This window comes from Ptychodera flava, chromosome 22 (genome assembly GCF_041260155.1).
Source record: "Ptychodera flava strain L36383 chromosome 22, AS_Pfla_20210202, whole genome shotgun sequence".
NCBI classification, from domain to species: Eukaryota; Metazoa; Hemichordata; class Enteropneusta; family Ptychoderidae; genus Ptychodera; species Ptychodera flava.
The window spans coordinates 11,873,134-11,893,712 of NC_091949.1; the positions used below are offsets into that span (position 1 = coordinate 11,873,134).

Genomic DNA, 20,579 nt, shown 5'->3' on the forward strand with positions numbered 1-20,579 from the left:
TGGGAAGATTGTAGTATATGTTAGTATTGCAAGAGTGTAACTTCTGTTAGTTTAAAAGGAGAATTTCCAAAGTACTTTTAACTTTATTGGCTGCATGTCCGGTGCACAATTCCAAATATCCATGTAGAAAATGACGGGATTCTGCCAAAATCTGGCCATGGGAAGATTGTAGTATATGTTAGTATTGCAAGAGTGTAAGTTCTGAATATAAATAACATGTGCAAACCAGTGGATATCAGTGATACTGTGAAATTTACTCAAAAATTTATAGAGTATAGAAATTTTTTAAGTTATACATCACTGCATGAATTATGAAGTTTTTTGGTCAACATTTGTATTAAAAATATATCTTGATGAAATTTTTACAGATCTTGAAATCTAATCTATTTGGAAGTCACGGTCCTTTTGCTGCATGTATATCACAAGAATGTCTTAACTGCAAGTAAAATTTTTAATATTTCAATAATTCTATTATGTGATGACAGCTCACATCTCCCAAGTTGCATCATCCAAGATTTCTAAGATTGCCTTTCCAATTGTGACCATAGAGGGCATCATCTGCCAAGTTTCATTGGAACTTACCTAAGCCCACTTTCATTTTCCCACCACTGAGGGCAGAATAGCAAATTATCAGTTTCACCTCCAAGAGGTTTCAAGGGTTTTTCTTTGCAGCACAGGAGCCCATATCTTTATTTTTCATGAACTTTCTCACATAACCAGCTTGATCCGCTGTCAACGCTAACTTGTCCACTTCATTCTTGAAATTGTCCTCTTTCCCATGGCCAGTGATGTATCCAAGCAGACGAGATGCACGATATGAATTCAGTAATTCTTTATCACCCATGCCCAGGCTGCTCAACAGGTTGTCATGGAAGCGGAGAAAATATTTCTGATGGTAGCTGTGGAAAATGCAGAACAAATTTTAAAAAGCATCCTAAAGCATATTTAATTACAATGAATATTTGATTTAATGTGATGAGACTGTACTAATTTCAAAAATTATTTTTCATGCACAATTGAAGTTGCAAATTGTGAAGTTATGATGATTATATGAATGAATAACAATTGTAATAAGTATGCTTTGTCAAAGAAAACACTGATGAAAGTGGATTGATTCTCTGTGACACCAAAGTGCAGTAGAACCTGAAAATCAAACATGAAGGCAACTGGAATGACTGTTCTAATTACATTCTCATTAATTTTTGAAAAAAAATTTCAAAAAATAGAATCGTTGTTACAGTAGTAAAACAAATGTAAATCACATTGCATTTTCAATGCATCAAAATGAGTTTTTTTTAAGGAACCTGTCAATGATCAGGCTTGTTGATGGCTTGATCGACAGAGTGATGACATCGAACCTGTTGTGTGCCTTTACCATGATATGTATGCCCAAAAGAACTTGACATTGCCCAAAAATGACTGTTTTACTCAAAAATTGTTGCAGAAAATGCAACTTACTCTTCAGCATCGTAGAATGTACCAGCTGGTAAGATCTGTGTAACTATCTTGTCTTCATTTTTCTTTTGCTGTTCTTCCATGCTCTTTTTGGACAGTTTTTCTTGTTCTTCATCGTGAACAAAGATGGCCGACATGTACTGACGTTTGTGCTGCTCGGCAGGATCATGATTCTCCCAGAATACCTGTAATAATTTGCTGAAGTCTGTCTTCTCAGGATCGTATTCCAGTTCAACTGCTTCTGTATGGTCCCCTCTGAAATGGTGATCATGTCATGTAGTCATAACAACAAAGATTATCATAAAGTCTGAGACTCAAGAGCTCAGAAATTGCTGAGAATTTTTTTTGTTCTGAACAGTCTTTGTAGTGGAGACATGTTGTGTGGTACAGATAATACCCTAAAATACCTTTTTATGCCAGGTGTATGAGAATAGGCATAGTAATATCTAAAGCAGAGGGCACTTGGTGTGTAATCCTTGAGGTTAGCTAACCCTTGTATCCTAAATTCAATATAAACAGATATATTCCGAACCTTACTCACCATTGAAAATAAAGGGTTTGCATTGAACCATGGATTTGAAAGGGTTACCGCTTGATTTCAGAGTCCTTAAATTTATCTAGAGGACCTACTCTGATATGGAAGAAGTTTATTACTAGAATTTGTGCACTTTAAAGATATTTATCAGCAGTTTTATCCTTGATAGTCTGGACAGTGTTTCAGGGAAGCAAGGCTTCAAAACCACTATGCCTCATTACAACAAACATTTACCAAACACTGAGTGTTTCTTTCTGGTGGTCCCTGCATGATCAGTGTCAAGGTGACCTAGTGGTCCAGTAGTCTAGTGTGGTGGTAGTACACTTATTGTACATATTCTTTACTATTTGAATCAACAGAATTACAATTCACTGGTTTGAATAAAAAATAATTTATTGTCCTGACAAGACCTCAAACAGTGGTGAATTGACTATAAACCTGATAGAAATCATGAAATCTGAAATGTTGGTGTTGGCATACTTATTACATTATATTCTAACACAGTGATAGGATATATATTTTCGTTAGCCATTTCTGTTGAGATGAGACCATAGTGCACATATGGCAAATGGAAGAGGGTACGCCACAGAAATGGACTTGAAGGACTAGGTGGGGAGGGGATGGGGAGAGAGTATTTAGAAGGCATAATATTTACTTACAAATCTCTATATGTAGGATTTTTCTTTTCACCTCCTATGTAGCCACACTTGACACGGATCACTCCGGGCGTTCCTCCAAAGACTGATTCAACTCCCCAAAAACAACCCATGGCAAAAGTGGCTTTTACTGTTTTCACATCTGGCTCCTTATAGGGCAGGTCATTTTTCTCAAACTGAAAAACAGAAACATCAACCACAGCCAAGAGTTATTTCCAAATATAGTAGCTTTCCAAATGTATATTACACATACACTACATGTTTAGACAAGTTATTTTTATCAATCGATCAATCCATACAGTTATTAACAAATTCAACCCTTTACCTCCCAGACAGGGTATCACTTCCCCATCTGCCAAGTCAGTAAAAAACAGTATTGCGGCTTGGTATGTTATAGCAACTTTAGTCTGTAAAAATCATGTTTACAGTATCTCTGTCTTCAGGGACCTTTAAGTCTTCAAGTCTTTGTTAAAATGCACCATATGGAACATGTTTTGTTTTACTAGTTTAAACCAACTTCACCTGATGGTGAAATATGAACTTGGCAGGAAAAGGGTTAAGGCCAAATGTCATGAATGTACCACAATGTTTAAAATGACTTCTGTGCGCACTTTATATATTTTATAGCTTCACTGTTATTGCATTTGACTAAAACTCACACGTTTTTAACCTTTACACCGTCCAAGAATATGTCAACCATCTTTTAGTACTACTACTGATGAGAACTATTGATAAGTTGTGGTTACCATGGTTACAATATGTAAATTAGCCTAGGTCGTGATATCTCTTATCACATTAACAATAAATATTTATTACTGGTCATGTTTTGATCATATAAAGCATTTTAAGCAAAGGTGTTGCACAACTTTTATTGAATTGAAGCTGTAGACTGGCAGTCAAAGAGTTTAATATCCTGATGATAGTATAACATACTATCCTTTTAAAAATTATTTTTTCATGAAACAGTCATGTATATCGATCTACACATATATATGAATAACACCTGCAGCTAGAACATTTTACATGTGAATTGAAATTATATTACGTTTGAACTATAACATTTCTATAGGTTGTTTTCAACAGTTTCAATACTACTGCTTGTTGTGTGATTTGAAAATTAACCTTTTAAAGTTAATGTTTGATCTGAGGTCATTCAATGTGATGATTGTTGGTGAAAAATCTTTGAAAAATATTTCTTCCTAGTGGAAGAGGAAAATCAGTGTTTATAACACAAATTCACATAAGAAGAGCTACAAATGTCACGATTAAGGGTCTCTCTGTTTGTACATAATATATTTAACACTAGACTGATCCCCAGTTGCTCTACTTTTCTTGGAAGCAGTAATACTGGCTGGTGTCCACCCCACAATCTACACAATTGCCTACCTGTACCACTACAAGCGTGACAGAGCATTTACTCCTTTAATTTACTCTAATTTGATATTGATATGCCCATAGACTTGGAACAAGTCTATCAGATTGTTTATGATTTCAGCAAAATTGCCAAAACTTATACAATGTGGATTTAATTTTTCCAGTAACTGAAGACAAACTGACCAATTCATTATTATTCATAATGGCCGTCAGGTCCTTTGTGAAAAAACTGATGACTCGGATTTGTTGTGTCATGATCACTTAACAATAATGATAAACTCATCCTTTAGACAGTACCATGTGTTTCAGTAGCTGACTCTCAAAGCCATCACAGTCTTCTTCTTCCTCATCCTCCATAGCAACTGTTGTCATGGTTGCAAAAATGCAACATGTCATGAGAAGACAATTCCAGAATTTCATGGCTGACAAAAAAAAATGAAATAAACAAACGAACAATGTATTGATGAATTTAACAGTGATAAGTATCATCAAAAATTGAAAACAAGAAAATTTTCATCATCACAATTGCTTACGGAAACATTGTGGTATCTGTAACACTTTTAAGTTGGTGCTACTGTAAGTTTTTACCATAAGCCTACATGTTTCAGAACTAGTTTCAGAACACGATGGCTGGCCAGTATATATCTCCAAATCGGTCAATAAAGTCAAGATTTTATACGTTGGTAGGCTGGTTAACATATATCAGAGAATCTCCAGTCATCTTGTCTCGTTAGGTCTGCTACATGTACATCGGCAATATTAGAAAAAGTTTGTTTACAATTTCATCATTTTTTTCAAACTTTGGCAAAAACAAACTGCAGTCTATCAAGTTTTTCCTCTATTTTCCTTCTTACTGTAACACAGTATATCAGACAGTTATATTCCATCTCTGTAGCGGACAATCACAGCCAGATCATTAGGTTTTATCATAGACCCTCGTTCTCGAGGGTCTATGGTTTTATTGACTGTCTGTGATTATACACTAATGATAAAGTTCATACTGCTTCTGAATTTCGCTGGATTCCAACACGTTGTTGAAAAGTTTTGTAAAACTTTAACTTTTGTTAACTTCTGGTAAGTTTAGACCAATTGCCAAATCAAAAACCCTAAAATAGATCAATCAAAAACTTCTTTTGGAGTTGATATTGTGACTTTTTAAAATGTCCTGACAACTTGGCTTTTATGATTAAAAATAGGTGCAATGATACACTGTCAACATATACACTCCCCGGGACTACTAGTACACTGTATATGTTGAACGGGTTCATGAGTGCCTGCGATTTGTACACATTGACATGCCACGTTAGCCCTACGAGTATGGCGAGAGGGCCGGCTTTGGCTACGCCGCGGAGGCGGCGTAGCCAAAGCCGGACACTCTCGCCATACTCGTAGGGCTAATGCCACGTTTGTTTGGCCAAAGTCAGACACATCGGAGTGAATTGTTGTCAAAGCAAACAGTACCTCTAGTCTGTGGGCCGCCGAGCCCTAGAAAAAGCTCTGGAAGTCGATTTTTTTTACCCTGATGTTTGTGGATATTGATATTATGTGTGCATGCAGATATATCCAAACATTATCGACCGAACAGTTATGGATACAACTGGTGCACGTCTTGGAAACCCGGACGCTGAATGGAGACTCTGAAGTTGTTGTTGACTGTTGTTTTTGAGAAAGACTATTGGGAGCGTACACCCTCCAGTTTCACAAAAATATCACATCGTCTGGAGCCCATCTGGAGATCCAATTCAATGCTAGCAACGTTGACGTGAATTATTGTTATTTGAAAAGCTCACAGATCTAATAAGTTTTGCATAATGAAATCAGATGAAAAGCGCCTTACTTGAAAACAGGTTCCATATGCTACAGTCTTACTCCGTCATTTACTTCGTGCAGGTTGAGTTGCACGTACAGCAAAGCGTCAGACGCCGACACCTCACCCCAAGTCACCTGATAAATAGTGACCTTAAAACGACCTCTGACACCAACGTTGACCTAATTCCACATCATGCCCATGTGTCAAATAGGTCAGTGCAGTCAGTGGCCGTTATTCTATTGTTGTCGACTGCCGAGTATACCACACAGCATTTTGGAAGAAATACGATTTGTTCTACCTACATGCACACAGCATGTCTGCTTTTCCCTCTCCAGGTTGCGTCCATAAGCAGATAAGGGACTTGAAGAATTTTAGGGACTGGACAGAAATTAAGGGGGACGGTGTTTTTTCAAAATGTTGATGCGCGAATAATAGAAAACCTTCAAAAGTGTTTGCGCTAAAATTAGGGGCCCTCTTCAATTTTTATGCTTAGAAAACAGTGACCCTGCCCCTGCATGTCACAGTCTCCTAATCAATAATATCTTAACTGACGTGCACGTATCTTTGAACTTTCAAAGAATACTTTTTAATTAACCTCTACTAATAATCACTTTTATGCGAGGTTTTAAGTATTTCAATGAAAATTACAATAAATAATTTTGTAAACTACAATTTGCTATTCAAAATCCAAGGGGACAAAAGCTTTGAAGCCCCACTAGCTGTAACTCTTGAAATTTGTTGACCTCAAAATATCTTCCTATTCTCTCTTGGTTTTCCATGAATTCTACCCACTGAAGGGATATGGGCTTTAGTGCATTAGGAAACCATGTCTCAAAATTTAACGGTCATATTATTTTTATAGAATCCAAAAATCAAATTTCGTGTACACACATATACTTTTTACCTCCCACTTTAAGCAAAGCACATTTACATAAAATATCAAACATATATAAATTTACTAGATATAGCTTGTTACAATGTATATAGGGAAATTGTTTATAGTTTGCACAATAGTTTCCAATGTCATATGATTTGATACTTTGGGTGTAGCACTGTATCGGACACATCTTGCCTTCTTACAGTTGCAATAGTTATGCAAAAATGATGACCCCCCCCCCCAAGGCACGCGTGAAACTTCAAAAATGGCAACCTAACCCCCAAAAAACACCATGTATGTGTGTGTATATATATTATATATATATATATATATATATATATATATATATATATATATATATATATATATATATATATATATATATATATATATATATATATATACATATATATGATGGCGGAGGATGGAGCGTGAAATTTCATGACGGAGAAGAGACGAGAAAGCATATATCAGGTTCCGATTTGCAATTCAGAAATAAAATGATCTTTCGCCCATTGGCTGATTGACTAAATGCAAATAAATGTATCACATATTGCGTTGGTTCCCTTCCAGATGACGAAATAATTTTTTCCATCATTTAGTCGAACGCCATTCAATTATAATCTGTTTACCTTTATAATCCATAATCTGTTCCAATACTGAAATTGACAAAACTTGTACCCTGGTACCGAACACCTAGTTGGAAAAAAATTTCTGCTTAATAATTCAATACAACGACAGCCGCTTGTGCGATTGTGGCCGGTAGTTCGATCGTTTCTCTGGGGCACTCGCCTTCAAGCTTTCGGGTCTCGATTTTGGGGACAAGCACACTCCACGGCACTAGCAACTGTGGGCGGCTATATCGGTATTTTAGACAAAGAAGGCACGGGAGATTGTCCAACAGTCTATTTTTCTATGCACACCACAGGGAACTCAGTCTTTGATGTTCTCTTTATTCATTACATACGTTTTCATGTTCCAGGTATGTTGTTATTTACTATAATTGTATGTGTTCGAAAACAAATATAGAAAAAAAAAACAACAAGAAACATCGGACACTGAGTTTCCTGTGCCGTACACACACAATGTACAAAGGACACAAACATCAAGAACAATCTATTCTGTGACTCCTGATAGGAGTGAAGATTGTAACATTATTCAAAATACTTTGCGATATCTTGTTTAATCAAATGTATGTACATGTATGTCAGTGTGCCTTAGCATGAAAAAGGTTGCTGCCGATCCTTAGCCTCGTATAATATAAACAGTCAGGGGTGGCAGGGCTACGGATCCACAGCAAGAAAAAGGCTGCCTTTATTCATTACTAGAAATATAACACGTGCGGCATACGGGGCGGTGATGAGAAAAACTTGCGATGTGAAAATTGCTCAAGATAATTTTCAGGCTAGTCGATTTTGTAAAGACATAAACATGACAGGGAAAAAAGAATAAGGCGAGGACATATCGGAGTGTAACGGTCGGCCCCGGGCCCGTACTGGGTACCTCCACGGCACTTGCAGTTATGGGATCCTTTTGGTCACAGTGGTGTTCCTTTACATGTAGTTGTAACAACAGTCAAAACAAATTAGAGTTCTTCAATTTTATTAACAAATTACTACATAAGCATAAGACTTCTCGTGGGGCTTGCTTCACTGACTGTATGCAACATCCATATATTGAAATCAACAAAAGATGAGATACCCCGACCTACACAAATTATTGTTATTGTTACTTTATTTCCGTTTATGTCATGAGGGTATTCTGAGTTACACAATATTGATATACACAGATATCCAAACAAAAAATAAAAATTTACTTCAGTCAAGATAAAATACGAAAGTTAAAAATAACTGATTGCACCTAATCGAGTGATTAAGAGCCATCGCATGTAGAAAACTACGTAACTGCGCTTTTAAACTGTGACAAACTTTCTGCTATGTATTCTCTATAGATGAAGGAATATATTATTCCAAATGTTTGCAGTACGGTATACAAACGATCTCTGTCCAGTTGCTGTCTTAAAATTTGGAACATACAGATCAACATTGCTGGAGCTTCGAGTTTTGAAATGATACATCTCAGAAACATAAGAAAACTGCTGTCAATAGCCAGGTGCAAAACCATTCAATATTTGCATGTCTGAACAGCAACAAAAAAATTAATACGTAAATCATTAGGTAGCAAATAGAGACTTGGAAGAATGAAGCGGAAAGAAACTCTTGCATCTACTCCCGATATAACCCTAGCAGCTCTTTTTTTAAGTTTTGTAAAGTCGTTATCCTCTATCATACTGGTGATGTCGAAGAATCTCCGCATGATAAATTCGTGTAGCGATATAATCAGTACATATATTCAAAACTCATTTCTGGATCCTTCGTTATAATTTGTCCAAACTGGTCTAGCAGAAACGATGTAGACTCACGCATGCTGTCTCTGCTTTATTTAAACCAAGTTCACGGTTTCGTTGATGTTGGGGCAGTCTCCGAATCTATATTTTAATTGATCGAGCAGGACATTGGTTATCAAACGATTATGGTTCCTGAATACCAACTGCGGCGTGAGAATTTCATTTTTCGACTGAAATGACATAAACTTCAGTCTCCGAATCTATTTTAATAGATCTAGCACAAGATGGTTTTTCAACCGGTCATATACATCCTGAATACAACGTGGGGATTTCATTTTTTGACTGAAATAACCTACAGTCACCATACGAATACCGCTACGTTTTTTACTATCGAAATGAAGCTCAAAAAGTATTGACTTATTTTTTTTGAATATATCAATATTCAATGAATTCAAGTCCATATTTGTGCACAGTTGTTGCCATGGTTTCAAAATTATTTTCTAGTTAACAAAGTAGTACAAAATAAGCTCAACCAATGATAATTTGGTCTCGAACATTTATGTACAAAAAGGACCTCTGCAATAAATTGTTCGACACAGTTCACGACCTGGCGTTTTTTAAAGTTGCCGACTCATTTTCATCACCCGATGTTTTTACCGGATTCAAAACCTTTCTGTTAAGTTAACAGCCAAATTTGAATAGTCAGTTGTATTTATCGACACAGAGGAGTTGAAGCAATCGCCGTGGTTCACGTTTGACCAGACAGAAACGCTCTGCACACCGAAATTCACCGCCATAATACCACTGACCGTTGCCAAGATAAAGGCAACTTTGCCTGCCATCTTTGGAGGCTTGATTTTGGCATCGAACATTGACATTTTGTCCCAGAATGACAGATCCTTTGCAGCGGCAGTGAAGTTCACTGATGACCTGAAGCGGCGCCATACGTGCTCGATATGGAACCCGCCAACAGCGATCACTGGAAGGATCAGAAACATTGCAATTTCACACCAGATTGTGATCATCAACATCAGAGGTTTTGCATGATGAAAGTCGTTTACATTCATTGCGTAATTCCAACGAAGCTGTAAATAAATCTTCAAGTCACAAACGAAAGCTGAAAAACCATCCATCGACATAAAAGGTTTTGGAGTGGACTGAATCTCATGAAGCTGCCAATTATCTTTCTGAAACACGTTTGAACATGAATATCGTCTGAGTTCACAAACGATATGAGCGCATTTATTTCTCTGTCGACTGCGCGGTGAAGAAGATACATAATGTAACAAAAAGAAGCGAAGAAAAAATATCCCAAAATACCGGTGACAACAGAAAAAGCGGTGTTATATGTAAACTTTTGCTTTGGCAAACACGGAGACATATGCAGCTCGAATACAATAACATTGAAGGCAACACGGACCACAGTACAAACCACTGGAAATGCTAAGAAAATGTAACCTATTTTTGTGTATCTCCTCACATCCAAGTGCATCAAACTGACCCGGATGTACCGACAGGACAGTGCCTCGACTCGTCCAAACGGCGGTAGAGAAAGCATGCGTAGTAAGACAGGAATGAGCATACACAATGCGTAGAATAGAAACGATATAAATGTTAGCAATTTGTCGCTTCTTCCGTAATATTTGTTGAAACGACTTATGATGGCGTAAGAAAACAAACCAATCATCACGAGAATCCAAAACCATGTACAGGCGACTTGCCATCGGGAACTTCTTGAAGTTCCTAAAAAACAGAAGTGATAATATAGAAATGAAAAACCGATCGGCATGCGCTTGACATTATCATGTTCTAGATTAGGTATAGCATTAACAGTGAATTAAGAAATGGATATTGTTCCTGCGATAATAATGGATGCTGGAAGCCGACAATAAAACGTGGTAAAACGTAACGCTTATTGAAAATATTTTTGCATGAAGTCTTATCCAGAAAATATATTCTTATTCAATTTATCATCAAAGCCGAGAAAGGGGTTTGCAGGAGAAACGATTCGATGTTTTAAAGTTCTGGTCAAATTTCCTTTGACAGTTAAGTAATTTAAAATTTGTAGACTTCTGGTTACCTTTATCAGTATTGTCATCTGCAAAGCCGAAATCGTCGCACATGTGACAACTTTCAGCGTTAGCTGTTCCTCTCTTCGATTTATCGTCCGTGGACTTTGAGTCTCCCAAGTCTTGCAAAACTATAACGCTCGACTCGTCTTCTGTCTCTTTTCTATCCATCGTGGACATCACATGCTTGCTAGTGTGGGGTTGGTAGAGAAACCCCGGGAAAGGACCTTTGACCTCAGCTGCGCGTTGCCAGACTCCCCTACACCTTTCACAAATGTAGTAGGGCGGTGTGTGGGATATGTTGAAATACCCTAACCAGTAAAGTGCCGAGCGGATCACGAGAGGAATCGATTCCCGCTTGATAAAATTACCGAATTCTTCGGCAGACATCGTATCTTACAATCAAATGATCTGAAGCGTAGAGAAAGACAATTGGTAAATAAAAACCACTATTCGTTGTTGACGTCGAGAATGAACAAATATGTTGTTCAACATTTTCAAAGAACTCAGTGCATATCTCAAGTACGCTGCAGGGTTGACGAAAATGGTCAAATATTACCAAGGCGAGAAACGTTTATCACGATATCGTTCAACGTAACAAAGCCTGATGATTCGAGCTGTCGGGGAAATTAATTTTCACGTTTTCCTTCTGATATTACTCCGAATCACCGTCCCTCCACCCACGACGGTGTCCGAATTGATCTCCTCGCTAGAATACGTGGCGTCAATAGTCACCCCAAAGTTTAATCAAATTTCATCACGAATCATGACAAGAACCCAGCCTTCATTTGCATAAATGGATAAACAGATATAAATGTCACCATCAGAGTATTAATCAAGGAAATTATCGTATAAAAGTTTTTTTTAAAAAGTAATTTTTGGACATGCATTCACATCTCTGATGGTGATACTTTTGCCTGTAGGAAGGCTAAGAGAATGGCTATTTCAGTGTGTTCAACAGAAAGGAGTAGTTCACACAGGCTCTTGGACGTGCCTTGTGGATAATATTTTCTCGGAGTGAAAACAGGCTACATGTTGTAATTAGGGTAAAGTGTGATTTCATATAAAAAGGTTCACGCCATTTTACCTGTCGATGATGCAAAATGACCCACGCAGAACCTCCTTGTACAGAGTCAGCTTGCCTCACTCTGTATCGCGATAATTCTGGAGTCTCAAGTCATACGTTCACTCAACTCAAGGTTACAGCTGCAGTCCTCCAGCCTTTAAAGATATTTCATTATCGGCAACTGGGAAGTTGTGTCTCTGTATTTATGCTAACCACACTGAGAACTGAAGACAATTACAAAACACTCTTCCGAGTTGAAGCTTGTGAGGCAAGACTTTCTGTTCTCTTTTTTGGGATGAAATTAAACGTAGTTATATCGAATGTTTCTTCCGCCTTCTCAAGTGACCCTGTATGCCTCTAATGTTATAGAAATGGACGTTTGTGTCGTGATGCTGAAACTTTGCTATCCTAGTCACTTGTACGTCACAGTCAGGAAATCTGTGTATGCCAAACACTGAATCTCCAAACTCAAATGACAAGCGCTGTATCACCTTTGGTGTCCGTGACAGCATTTGTATTTGTGAACCTGGCCTATTACCACAGCTTATGATCAGATGTAAGATCAGAGCACTAATCTGAAAATTTTGATAACATCTTGTCAAAATTTTCGGACAGACGTTTGAAATGCATATGATTGAACTGTGACGTCATACAGAATAAGTCCTAACTCCAGGTGAGGTACCATGTGGTACAATTCCTCAAAGCCGGCATGCAGGAAGTCGGAAAAGTGTAGACAGCGTGCTTTCAACTGTGGAATTAATCATCAGCCATCGTATTTTCTTTCATTATGCAGCACAAAATAGACAAACAAGAGAAGTAGGAAACTGTTATACATAATTACAGGATTACTGCCGATAATCAAGCTGGCCAACAAGGAAGAAGACTAGTACTTCTAACCAAGTGAATATCGTCTCGAATTGAGCCAAGGCATAGGAACGAGTCGTGTTATTTTGAAAATCAAATTCAATCGAAAATAAGGATCAACTTCAATTTATCGCACTTGTCCGGTAATCTCTCGTTCACAAGTAATTGACTGAGAAGAAAATTTGTCAAAATCCACAGATCTGATTGAGTTATATTCTTCATTTTAATTATCGAGTTAGTCCCAGGGAAAACATGGGAAAACCCACCCTCACCAGTACAGGTGTCGTTATATCAGCTCACATGTGAGCTACTTTCGTACGAATGTCTGTCTGCCTGCCCGACCGCCTGTATGTCTGTTTGTCTGATGTCGGCACGATATTTCATGAACGATTCCTCGAATCAGAATCAAAATTGGTAAATAGATTTTATTTGGTAATGGAAAGAACTGATTAATTTTTTATGGACGCTGATTGCACATTTAATGCTAACTTGCAAGATTCAATGTTAAGAAATCAGATCTTCTCAGAATAATAGCATCAGATCTTATGATTCTCGTCACAGATGTTCATCTATGAGGCATATGACACATTTTGGTGTCATTTAGCACTTTCACGACAATGACATTGTTGAATGGTAGCTTAACTTGTAGTTGCCCTGACTATGAGCGCGACATATTGAACAAACCTTCATGTCCAAACTTGATGAAAGTTCCTATTCATATCAATGATGCAATGATATACATGTATTTCACTAGTGAAAGACGTCAGCTAATTGGTAATTTGCATATTTAATGTACCTGCAAAATAAGGGATACATAGGTTAAACTTAACCAAAGCCGTCTAAAACTTGCCACACCAAGGTTTAACACAAACATATGACAATAGTGTGAGAAATTTAGCACGTTCATTACAACTTATTCCTTATTTGCATCTTTTTAATGATATTTTCATAGCCTACATCAAAGACGACTGGACATGTGAACTGAATGACATACGTTTCACCTCAAATGATTGACATCTTACATATTTAATGAACTTAAAAAAAATGCTGTTAACCTCAAGTAGCTACACCAAATTTTGATAAGTGTCGCTAGTGGTTTCGGGCATATCCAACGACATTTGGCACTTTCATGTCAACTTTTACTTCCTTACAGTTTACAAGTTTATGACTATGACAATCTTGCGCCACAATGATATGCAGAGTTTGCAAGCTATGGTTGGAGTGTACATGTAGAATAATATAGTTTAAGCCACTAGACGTAGATCTATCGCACATCTATGCTGACACCTGTCTCATACCCAATACCATCTCCATAGCGCCTCGTGTATTTCCCCATTTTGTACCCTTTGTTAATGTTTTTGCCAAGTGATAGTCGATAGGAAAAAACGGTGCATTTGCTTTTTCAGTCTCCCCTTGCCTGTAATCAATATGAAAATAGACGAGTCCGGTTAAGTAATGTTTGTTTCCCCGAATTGGAAAGGTGTAATTCGAAAATGGAGTTTGACATTTTGAAACTATAATTTTCATACAAAATGAAATTTTGAAATCGTGAAAATTAGTTTTATGTTCCCTATTGCGCCTTTAGGTTTCAGGTGTCGTGTTACCCTTCTCACACATGCACACCTCGGTATATTTCCGCCTATGGATCTTCTAATCTCTATATATCTCTCCTCTCCTACTCCCATCTCATCCCACCGTGTCCCATTGCCATTCCAGAGAGAGAGAGAGAGAGAGAGAGAGAGAGAGAGAGAGAGAGAGAGAGAGAGAGAGAGAGAGAGAGAGAGAGAGAGATTACAGTCAATCTTCTTGTCAAAAAGGTGTTACAGTACAGTTTTACAGCTAGATTATTTTATTTATTTATCTTATTTTAAATAATAACATCTGTCATGTTCAGGAGAAACATTAATTTCATTTGTTCGCAAGTCTTTATCTAGAATATGACTGAAGTTTACACGTATCACGGGAATAGATTTCATCCAAAAAACACCTGGATTAACCTCCGACACATTTACAACGGTGTTTGAAAATTGACACTCCAGCCTAATGACACCGTCGCCTATAAAATTTGAGAGTGTAACTGAAGAAATGAGATCCGGTTTTATATGAATATCATTTATCCTGATTCCAGCGTGATTCTTCTTCCCCGTTAACCGCGCGTTTTACTTATAATGCAAGTTTTTGACTCTTTGTCCTTGCATCAATCCTTATCGAAAGTAGCCAAATTCCAAGCCACAAAAAAGCCATAACAATTTCAGAAAATGTTCTGAGCTTCGCGATTTTGTGTTAAAGGAGACTTTATTGGTAACAGTAGTCACAGGCTACAGTCACTGTGCTGCACAAAGGTGTGACGGTACAGTTTTCTGTCCCGCAAATGATTAGTAATTGTTGATAGTATTTTTGTCCATTTATGATAATTTGTCTGCAGTTTCTCTTCAGCGTAGCAATTTTGTTTCTTAGGTGGTAGCTGTGTTTGACTTACAGTAAACTTTTACTTGTTACTGTCAGACAAGTTTTCATTCAGGTAGAATGCCCCTCGAAAATGAAAGATGAAGGACTTTTTGCTCATACTTTCCTCAAGGAATCTTACAACTGTCCCCTTTTAAAATCACGCATGAAAATTGGCGCCATCGTGTACATTTTGGTTCTAGAGAAACAAATTACCCAAGATTTATCGATATCTGACATTCAAAATGGCCGCCCCTCGTGTTAACTCTATGGAGAAAAAAAATCAATTTTTGATTTTCGAAAAACTAAGGGGATGAAAAGTTTTCATACGCCAAGACAGTTAAAATGAGCACTCAGAAGTTGTAGATCAGAAAAGAATAGTAAAAGTTTGAGAGTCCGTATATCTGTCTTCGAGGCGCATTCTACCTTAATTCAGGTATTCTGTGGTACCCGACAATGTTGTCGTACATCTTATGATATGTTCTTATTGACTGATCTGGTATATTGTGTCATTTTCTTTCGATGTCATAGTATACAGTTTTGCGACAGTGTAAAAAAACATCAAAGCTTTTTAAATGCTTGTTATTCATGGTTATGAAAATTTATAAACGTATCAGAAGTTACAAACACTATACTTCAACAAATACCCTTGCAGTAAAATGAGACATTCCGATCTCGAGTCTGACCACAACGTCAGTTCATTCTTCATTTGAGAACATGCGGAAAATTTTGGACAGTGCCTTCCCCTAGAAAATTCCCATTTGTCATTGGGACTAACATATCGATTGCTTGTAGAAATAGGTCGCATTACTAGAGTACACTGAAACTTGCACCCGTATATTTATACTTCTGCTTCCTTGATCGTAACTTCAGAATTTCACAACTTTGCCTTCGATAAACCAATTCACCAACCACTGCTTTCTTAATTTCGGTAGTTCATGATTGGCTTCATTTAAATTACTTTTTGTGAAAACTTCTTTTATCCTGTCTTCTTATGCTTGAGTTTATGTTTGTTCACCTTATGCGAAGCTCGAAGCATCTTAAACTTTTCTTTCTTATATGAGCTGGTTTGTCAAAATAAATAAACGTCAACGAATATTTTGCGAAAGTTGGATAATCTTGCCGCAAGTTTTATCTAACCAACCATGGGGTAAGAGCTTGTACCTCAATCAACCAACCACTTAAATATCTGAGGCAATTTTGCATTTTGGCTGCGTTCACAAATAATGGTGTGGAGTGGGTACTGGAGCAATTCAGGGGAGATTCGAAAATTCTGGGGTTAGTAGGGGCTTGAAAGTTTTGCTCTGCCTATTACGGGGCGGGGCTGAAAATATTTTGGTTCCCACCATTTTAACGTCATCCAATGGCTCTATTGTCAATAATAATTAAATAAAATTTTGAACATTTTTCTCGCATTTCATGACTTTTATCTCACAAAAATCTAAGAATGTATGAATGATATTGAATTTTCGTAAAAACAACAAGCTGGCCTTATAATGGGACAGAATCTGCAACTGTTGATAATTTTTTAATATTTCAATGCAGTGAATCAAATAAAGATTTTGGCAAAATAAAAAAGAGGAGGTATCGAATAAATTAAGGACATTTACGTACCGCGCACGGCGTCTGTTATTTTTGGTGCGTGCGTGTTGCCCGCTTGACCAGATTGTTTGCAGTGTTTGCAGTAAGCGTAGTCGCTTACACAGCGCCCTCTAGTGACGTTACTCCATTACTCCGTGATTTTTAGTCGATCGCGACCGACGACAGGGCAACACCGAAACAGCGTGTGACAACGAAACTGTATACATATACGCAAGGTTGATGTAAATCACAAACCGTCGTGTGAAAGTTATGTGTGCACAAAGTGCAGTCTGTTTGATTACTGACACACTGACATAACCACTCAAATCCGGAAGTCGGAAGTCACAGGTGAGTCTTTGGTACCTCCATAGTTAGCCCTGCGTACAGGCCTGTGTATTCCCGGCGTTATACGGCCTCCACCACAGGAGGCCGTATAACGCCGGTAACACCACAGTCGTTTGGAGAGCTATTCAGCGCTGGGTCTATTCGCCCCATAGACGAGTGTGCAGAAGCGAGAAATCCGCTTCTGCACACTCGTCTATGGGGCGAATAGACCCAGCGCTGAATAGCTCTCCAAACGACTGTGGTAACACACAGCCCTGCCATAAGCTACTCCATAGTCACGAGCCGGTCTGACCTGAAAGACAGACTCTCGTCTCTCGCCGGTACCCGGCCCTTTCACGGGACGGAGACGACGAGACTCCCAGCGGAGCTGAGGGTCGGTCACCTAGAATATATAAGGCCTGACCCGAAGTCTTGTAGAGCTTTTGACTGCTTCCATGCCCCGAGAGTGCACCAGGGCAGGGAACCAGACTACAGAGTTTGATTGTTTAGGCCTGCCGAAACAGTGAAACCTGGTGTAGTACCTATTTCAGGGACTCGCCAGTTTCGGGGAGGGGGGGGATCGATAGGCTTTTCATTATACAATGTTCATCGTTACTCAATATGAGAATCATATTTCATCCCCACTGTCAGCCGACCGTTGGATAGCCAAGAGTTAGTCAGTGTTTGGTAATATGTACAATGTACCTCTGATCACAGAGTTCTTTCAGACTTCAATGTATATCTGAAGAAAATCTTGATAGCTAGAGTATGTTATTAATCAAGGTTTCATAAACAGAATCATGATTTGTATCCAGTTGCCTCCAAGGTATGAGTGAAAGGCACTTGGTCAATGCAACTGTTTGGCATCTACCGGTAATTGAAACAAACTCAGTTTGATGGTGAAAGCTAAATAATTCTCACCATTTTATAGAACTTCTTTGTAATCTTCTGTTTGAAAACTTTTGTATCGTTGCAGGAGTGAGTTTGGCTGTGTCAAGTAAACATGGCTGAAGTGTTTCATAGACCTGGTGATGTGGATGGATTGGACTTAACCTGGGCCCATACTGTAAATAGCACTGACAAGCTGAAATAGGCATTACAAAGTAGGTGTACAGCAGTGTTTTTGCTTTCAGGTATTGAAAAAGAGGTAATGGTTCCTGGAACCCTGGTAATATTTGTTGTGATGCCTGATATGATGAAATTGACAACCAAAGTGAAACCAGTAAAACATTACTGCATGGGGAGCTGTTGCATGAATTAAAAGCTTATTGTTATGTTCTAACCATCGTACCACAATCCATAAAGCTCAACTTGAAAATATGATTGCACAACTTGATCGCAGATTTGGTATCATATTGTGTGAGGAATTCTGTATGAAGGAATTCTAATCTCAGGTTCAAGACCAACTCAGGTGAAAATCATGACTGATGTCAGTTGATATAACCAAATTCAAGTTTGGCACTAATGGTAAAACTTTAACCACGACCATTTAGGGACCGTTCAGTTTTTACGGCCTGGGGGGGGGGCAAAATCTTGTCGCCGGTGTTCAAAAAAATACAGACCCCCCCCTGCATTTTTCATGAAAAAAAGATGACCCCCCCTTTGTCAAACGAAAAAATTTGATGACACCCCCCCCCTGAAAAATAACCAAAACCCATATGTCAAATTTACCTGCACGGTTTGTATTTGAACTCCGGTACGCAGCGCACTTTATTCGTGTAGCAGAGATGCCAGTGCACAAACTTCTCAGCCACATCCATTGAAACGTCACTCTGTGAATTAGGACGACTGTAAGGCAATTTTTAACTTCATTTCTATAGACAACTTATGTCCATGGACATTGCATAAAGTAAACTTTATTTGAGTGGTTCGCCAAAGGCAGCCCTCCAATTAAGAGGGTCATGGGCCATTACATAAAGTCAACTTTATTCTAGTGGGCCACCAAAGGTGGCCTGCCGGTAAAGAGGGTCGATCATGGCTATTGCATAAAGTAAACTTTACTGGACATGGCGTGCTGAAGGCATCCAGCCATTAAGATTGTCACTGGGTATAAAGTCAATTTATTGTAGTGGGCCGCCAGAGGCGGCCCGCCGGTAAAGAGGGTCGATCATGGCCATTGCTTTTAGTAAACCTAATTGGAGTGGGCCGCCAAAGGCGTTTGCCCGTCAAGAGGATCATGGGTAGTACAGAAAGTATATTTATTGTAGTGGGCCGCCGAAGGCGGCTCGCCGGTAAATAGGGTCGATCATGGCCATGGCATGAAGTGAACTTTATTGTTGGTATTATGTTTTTGAAAATGTGGTGACCCCCCTTTCCTACCCCGTGGATTTTGCCAGGCCCCCCCCCCGCCGTAAAAACTGAACGGTCCCTTAGGGGTAATGGGCAAGGTATAGACGATGGATGTATGGATCATACTACTTACAACGCTTACAGGCAAGCCTTGCCACTTCGATGCCTGGTATGCATGTTTTTTTTTATACACACACTAAACTGACTTTAATTTGGATGTGTGTGTGAGTCAATAGCCATCTGGTCGTAAAGACATTAATTTGCACCCCAGACTGGTGATAGTAATCTGTCTCAAGGCTTACATGTCAGATATATTTCGGTGGTCCCAGTCATTAGGTTCCTTCCTGTTAATGATATGAAAACGTTTAGGTGTGTAAAAAAACATGCATACCAGGCATCGAAGTGGCAAGGCTTGCCTGTAAGCGTTGTACAGTTTCTCTGCTGGCTCTGCTGGATGGAATTTTGCCATATGCTGTTACAGCCAGTTTGACTTGTCATTTACTGAAGACTCTTCAAGTAAATTTGAAATGCTAATATGTATAAGGCCGAATGTATTATATATTATTGCCTGAATACATGGGTTTAGGTGCTCGAGAGCAGGGGACAATTTGCCCGACGCCAGGAGGGCAAATTGTCTCCTGCTGTGAGGGTACATAAACCCATGTATTCAGGCAATAATATTTTTATAACATGCCTCTTCACAGTTAATGCTATATGACATTTAGTTACATGCAGGGCATTTTCAAACAATTTTACCATTATCGACCAGCATCAAACAGATTTTAACGAAAGTCAAAATTGCAGTGTGTGCATGAATATTTTACATCTAGCGTTAAGCGTCTACTTTGACGTTGAAAACATCGAAAGGCTTCACTGGCCTGGGTAAC

At 38.4% G+C, this 20,579-nt stretch overlaps 1 protein-coding gene across 1 annotated transcript; it reads right to left on the minus strand.

Moving 5' to 3' along the window:
- Nucleotides 1-235: 235 nt before the first annotated feature.
- LOC139122689 (peptide methionine sulfoxide reductase-like) lies at nt 236-5,964 on the minus strand. The gene is made up of 5 exons (XM_070688305.1): nt 5,858-5,964; nt 4,318-4,442; nt 2,650-2,822; nt 1,459-1,710; nt 236-899 (listed from the first exon to the last, which is right to left on the minus strand). Exons 2-5 carry the CDS (start codon nt 4,438-4,440, stop codon nt 653-655), a joined length of 795 nt encoding a protein of 264 aa, XP_070544406.1. The 5' UTR covers nt 4,441-4,442; nt 5,858-5,964; the 3' UTR covers nt 236-652.
- Nucleotides 5,965-20,579: the final 14,615 nt, after the last annotated feature.

Bases quoted from the DNA above. Each gene is read 5' to 3' on its own strand.
- LOC139122689 (XM_070688305.1), bottom strand. From the start codon at position 4,440: ATGAAATTCTGGAATTGTCTTCTCATGACATGTTGCATTTTTGCAACC. The intron at 2,823-4,317 runs GTACTGTCTAAA...TCTGTTTTTCAG, and splicing joins GTCAGCTACTGAAACACATG to TTTGAGAAAAATGACCTGCC. The intron at 900-1,458 runs GTAAGTTGCATT...CATTTTCCACAG, and splicing joins ACATTCTACGATGCTGAAGA to CTACCATCAGAAATATTTTC.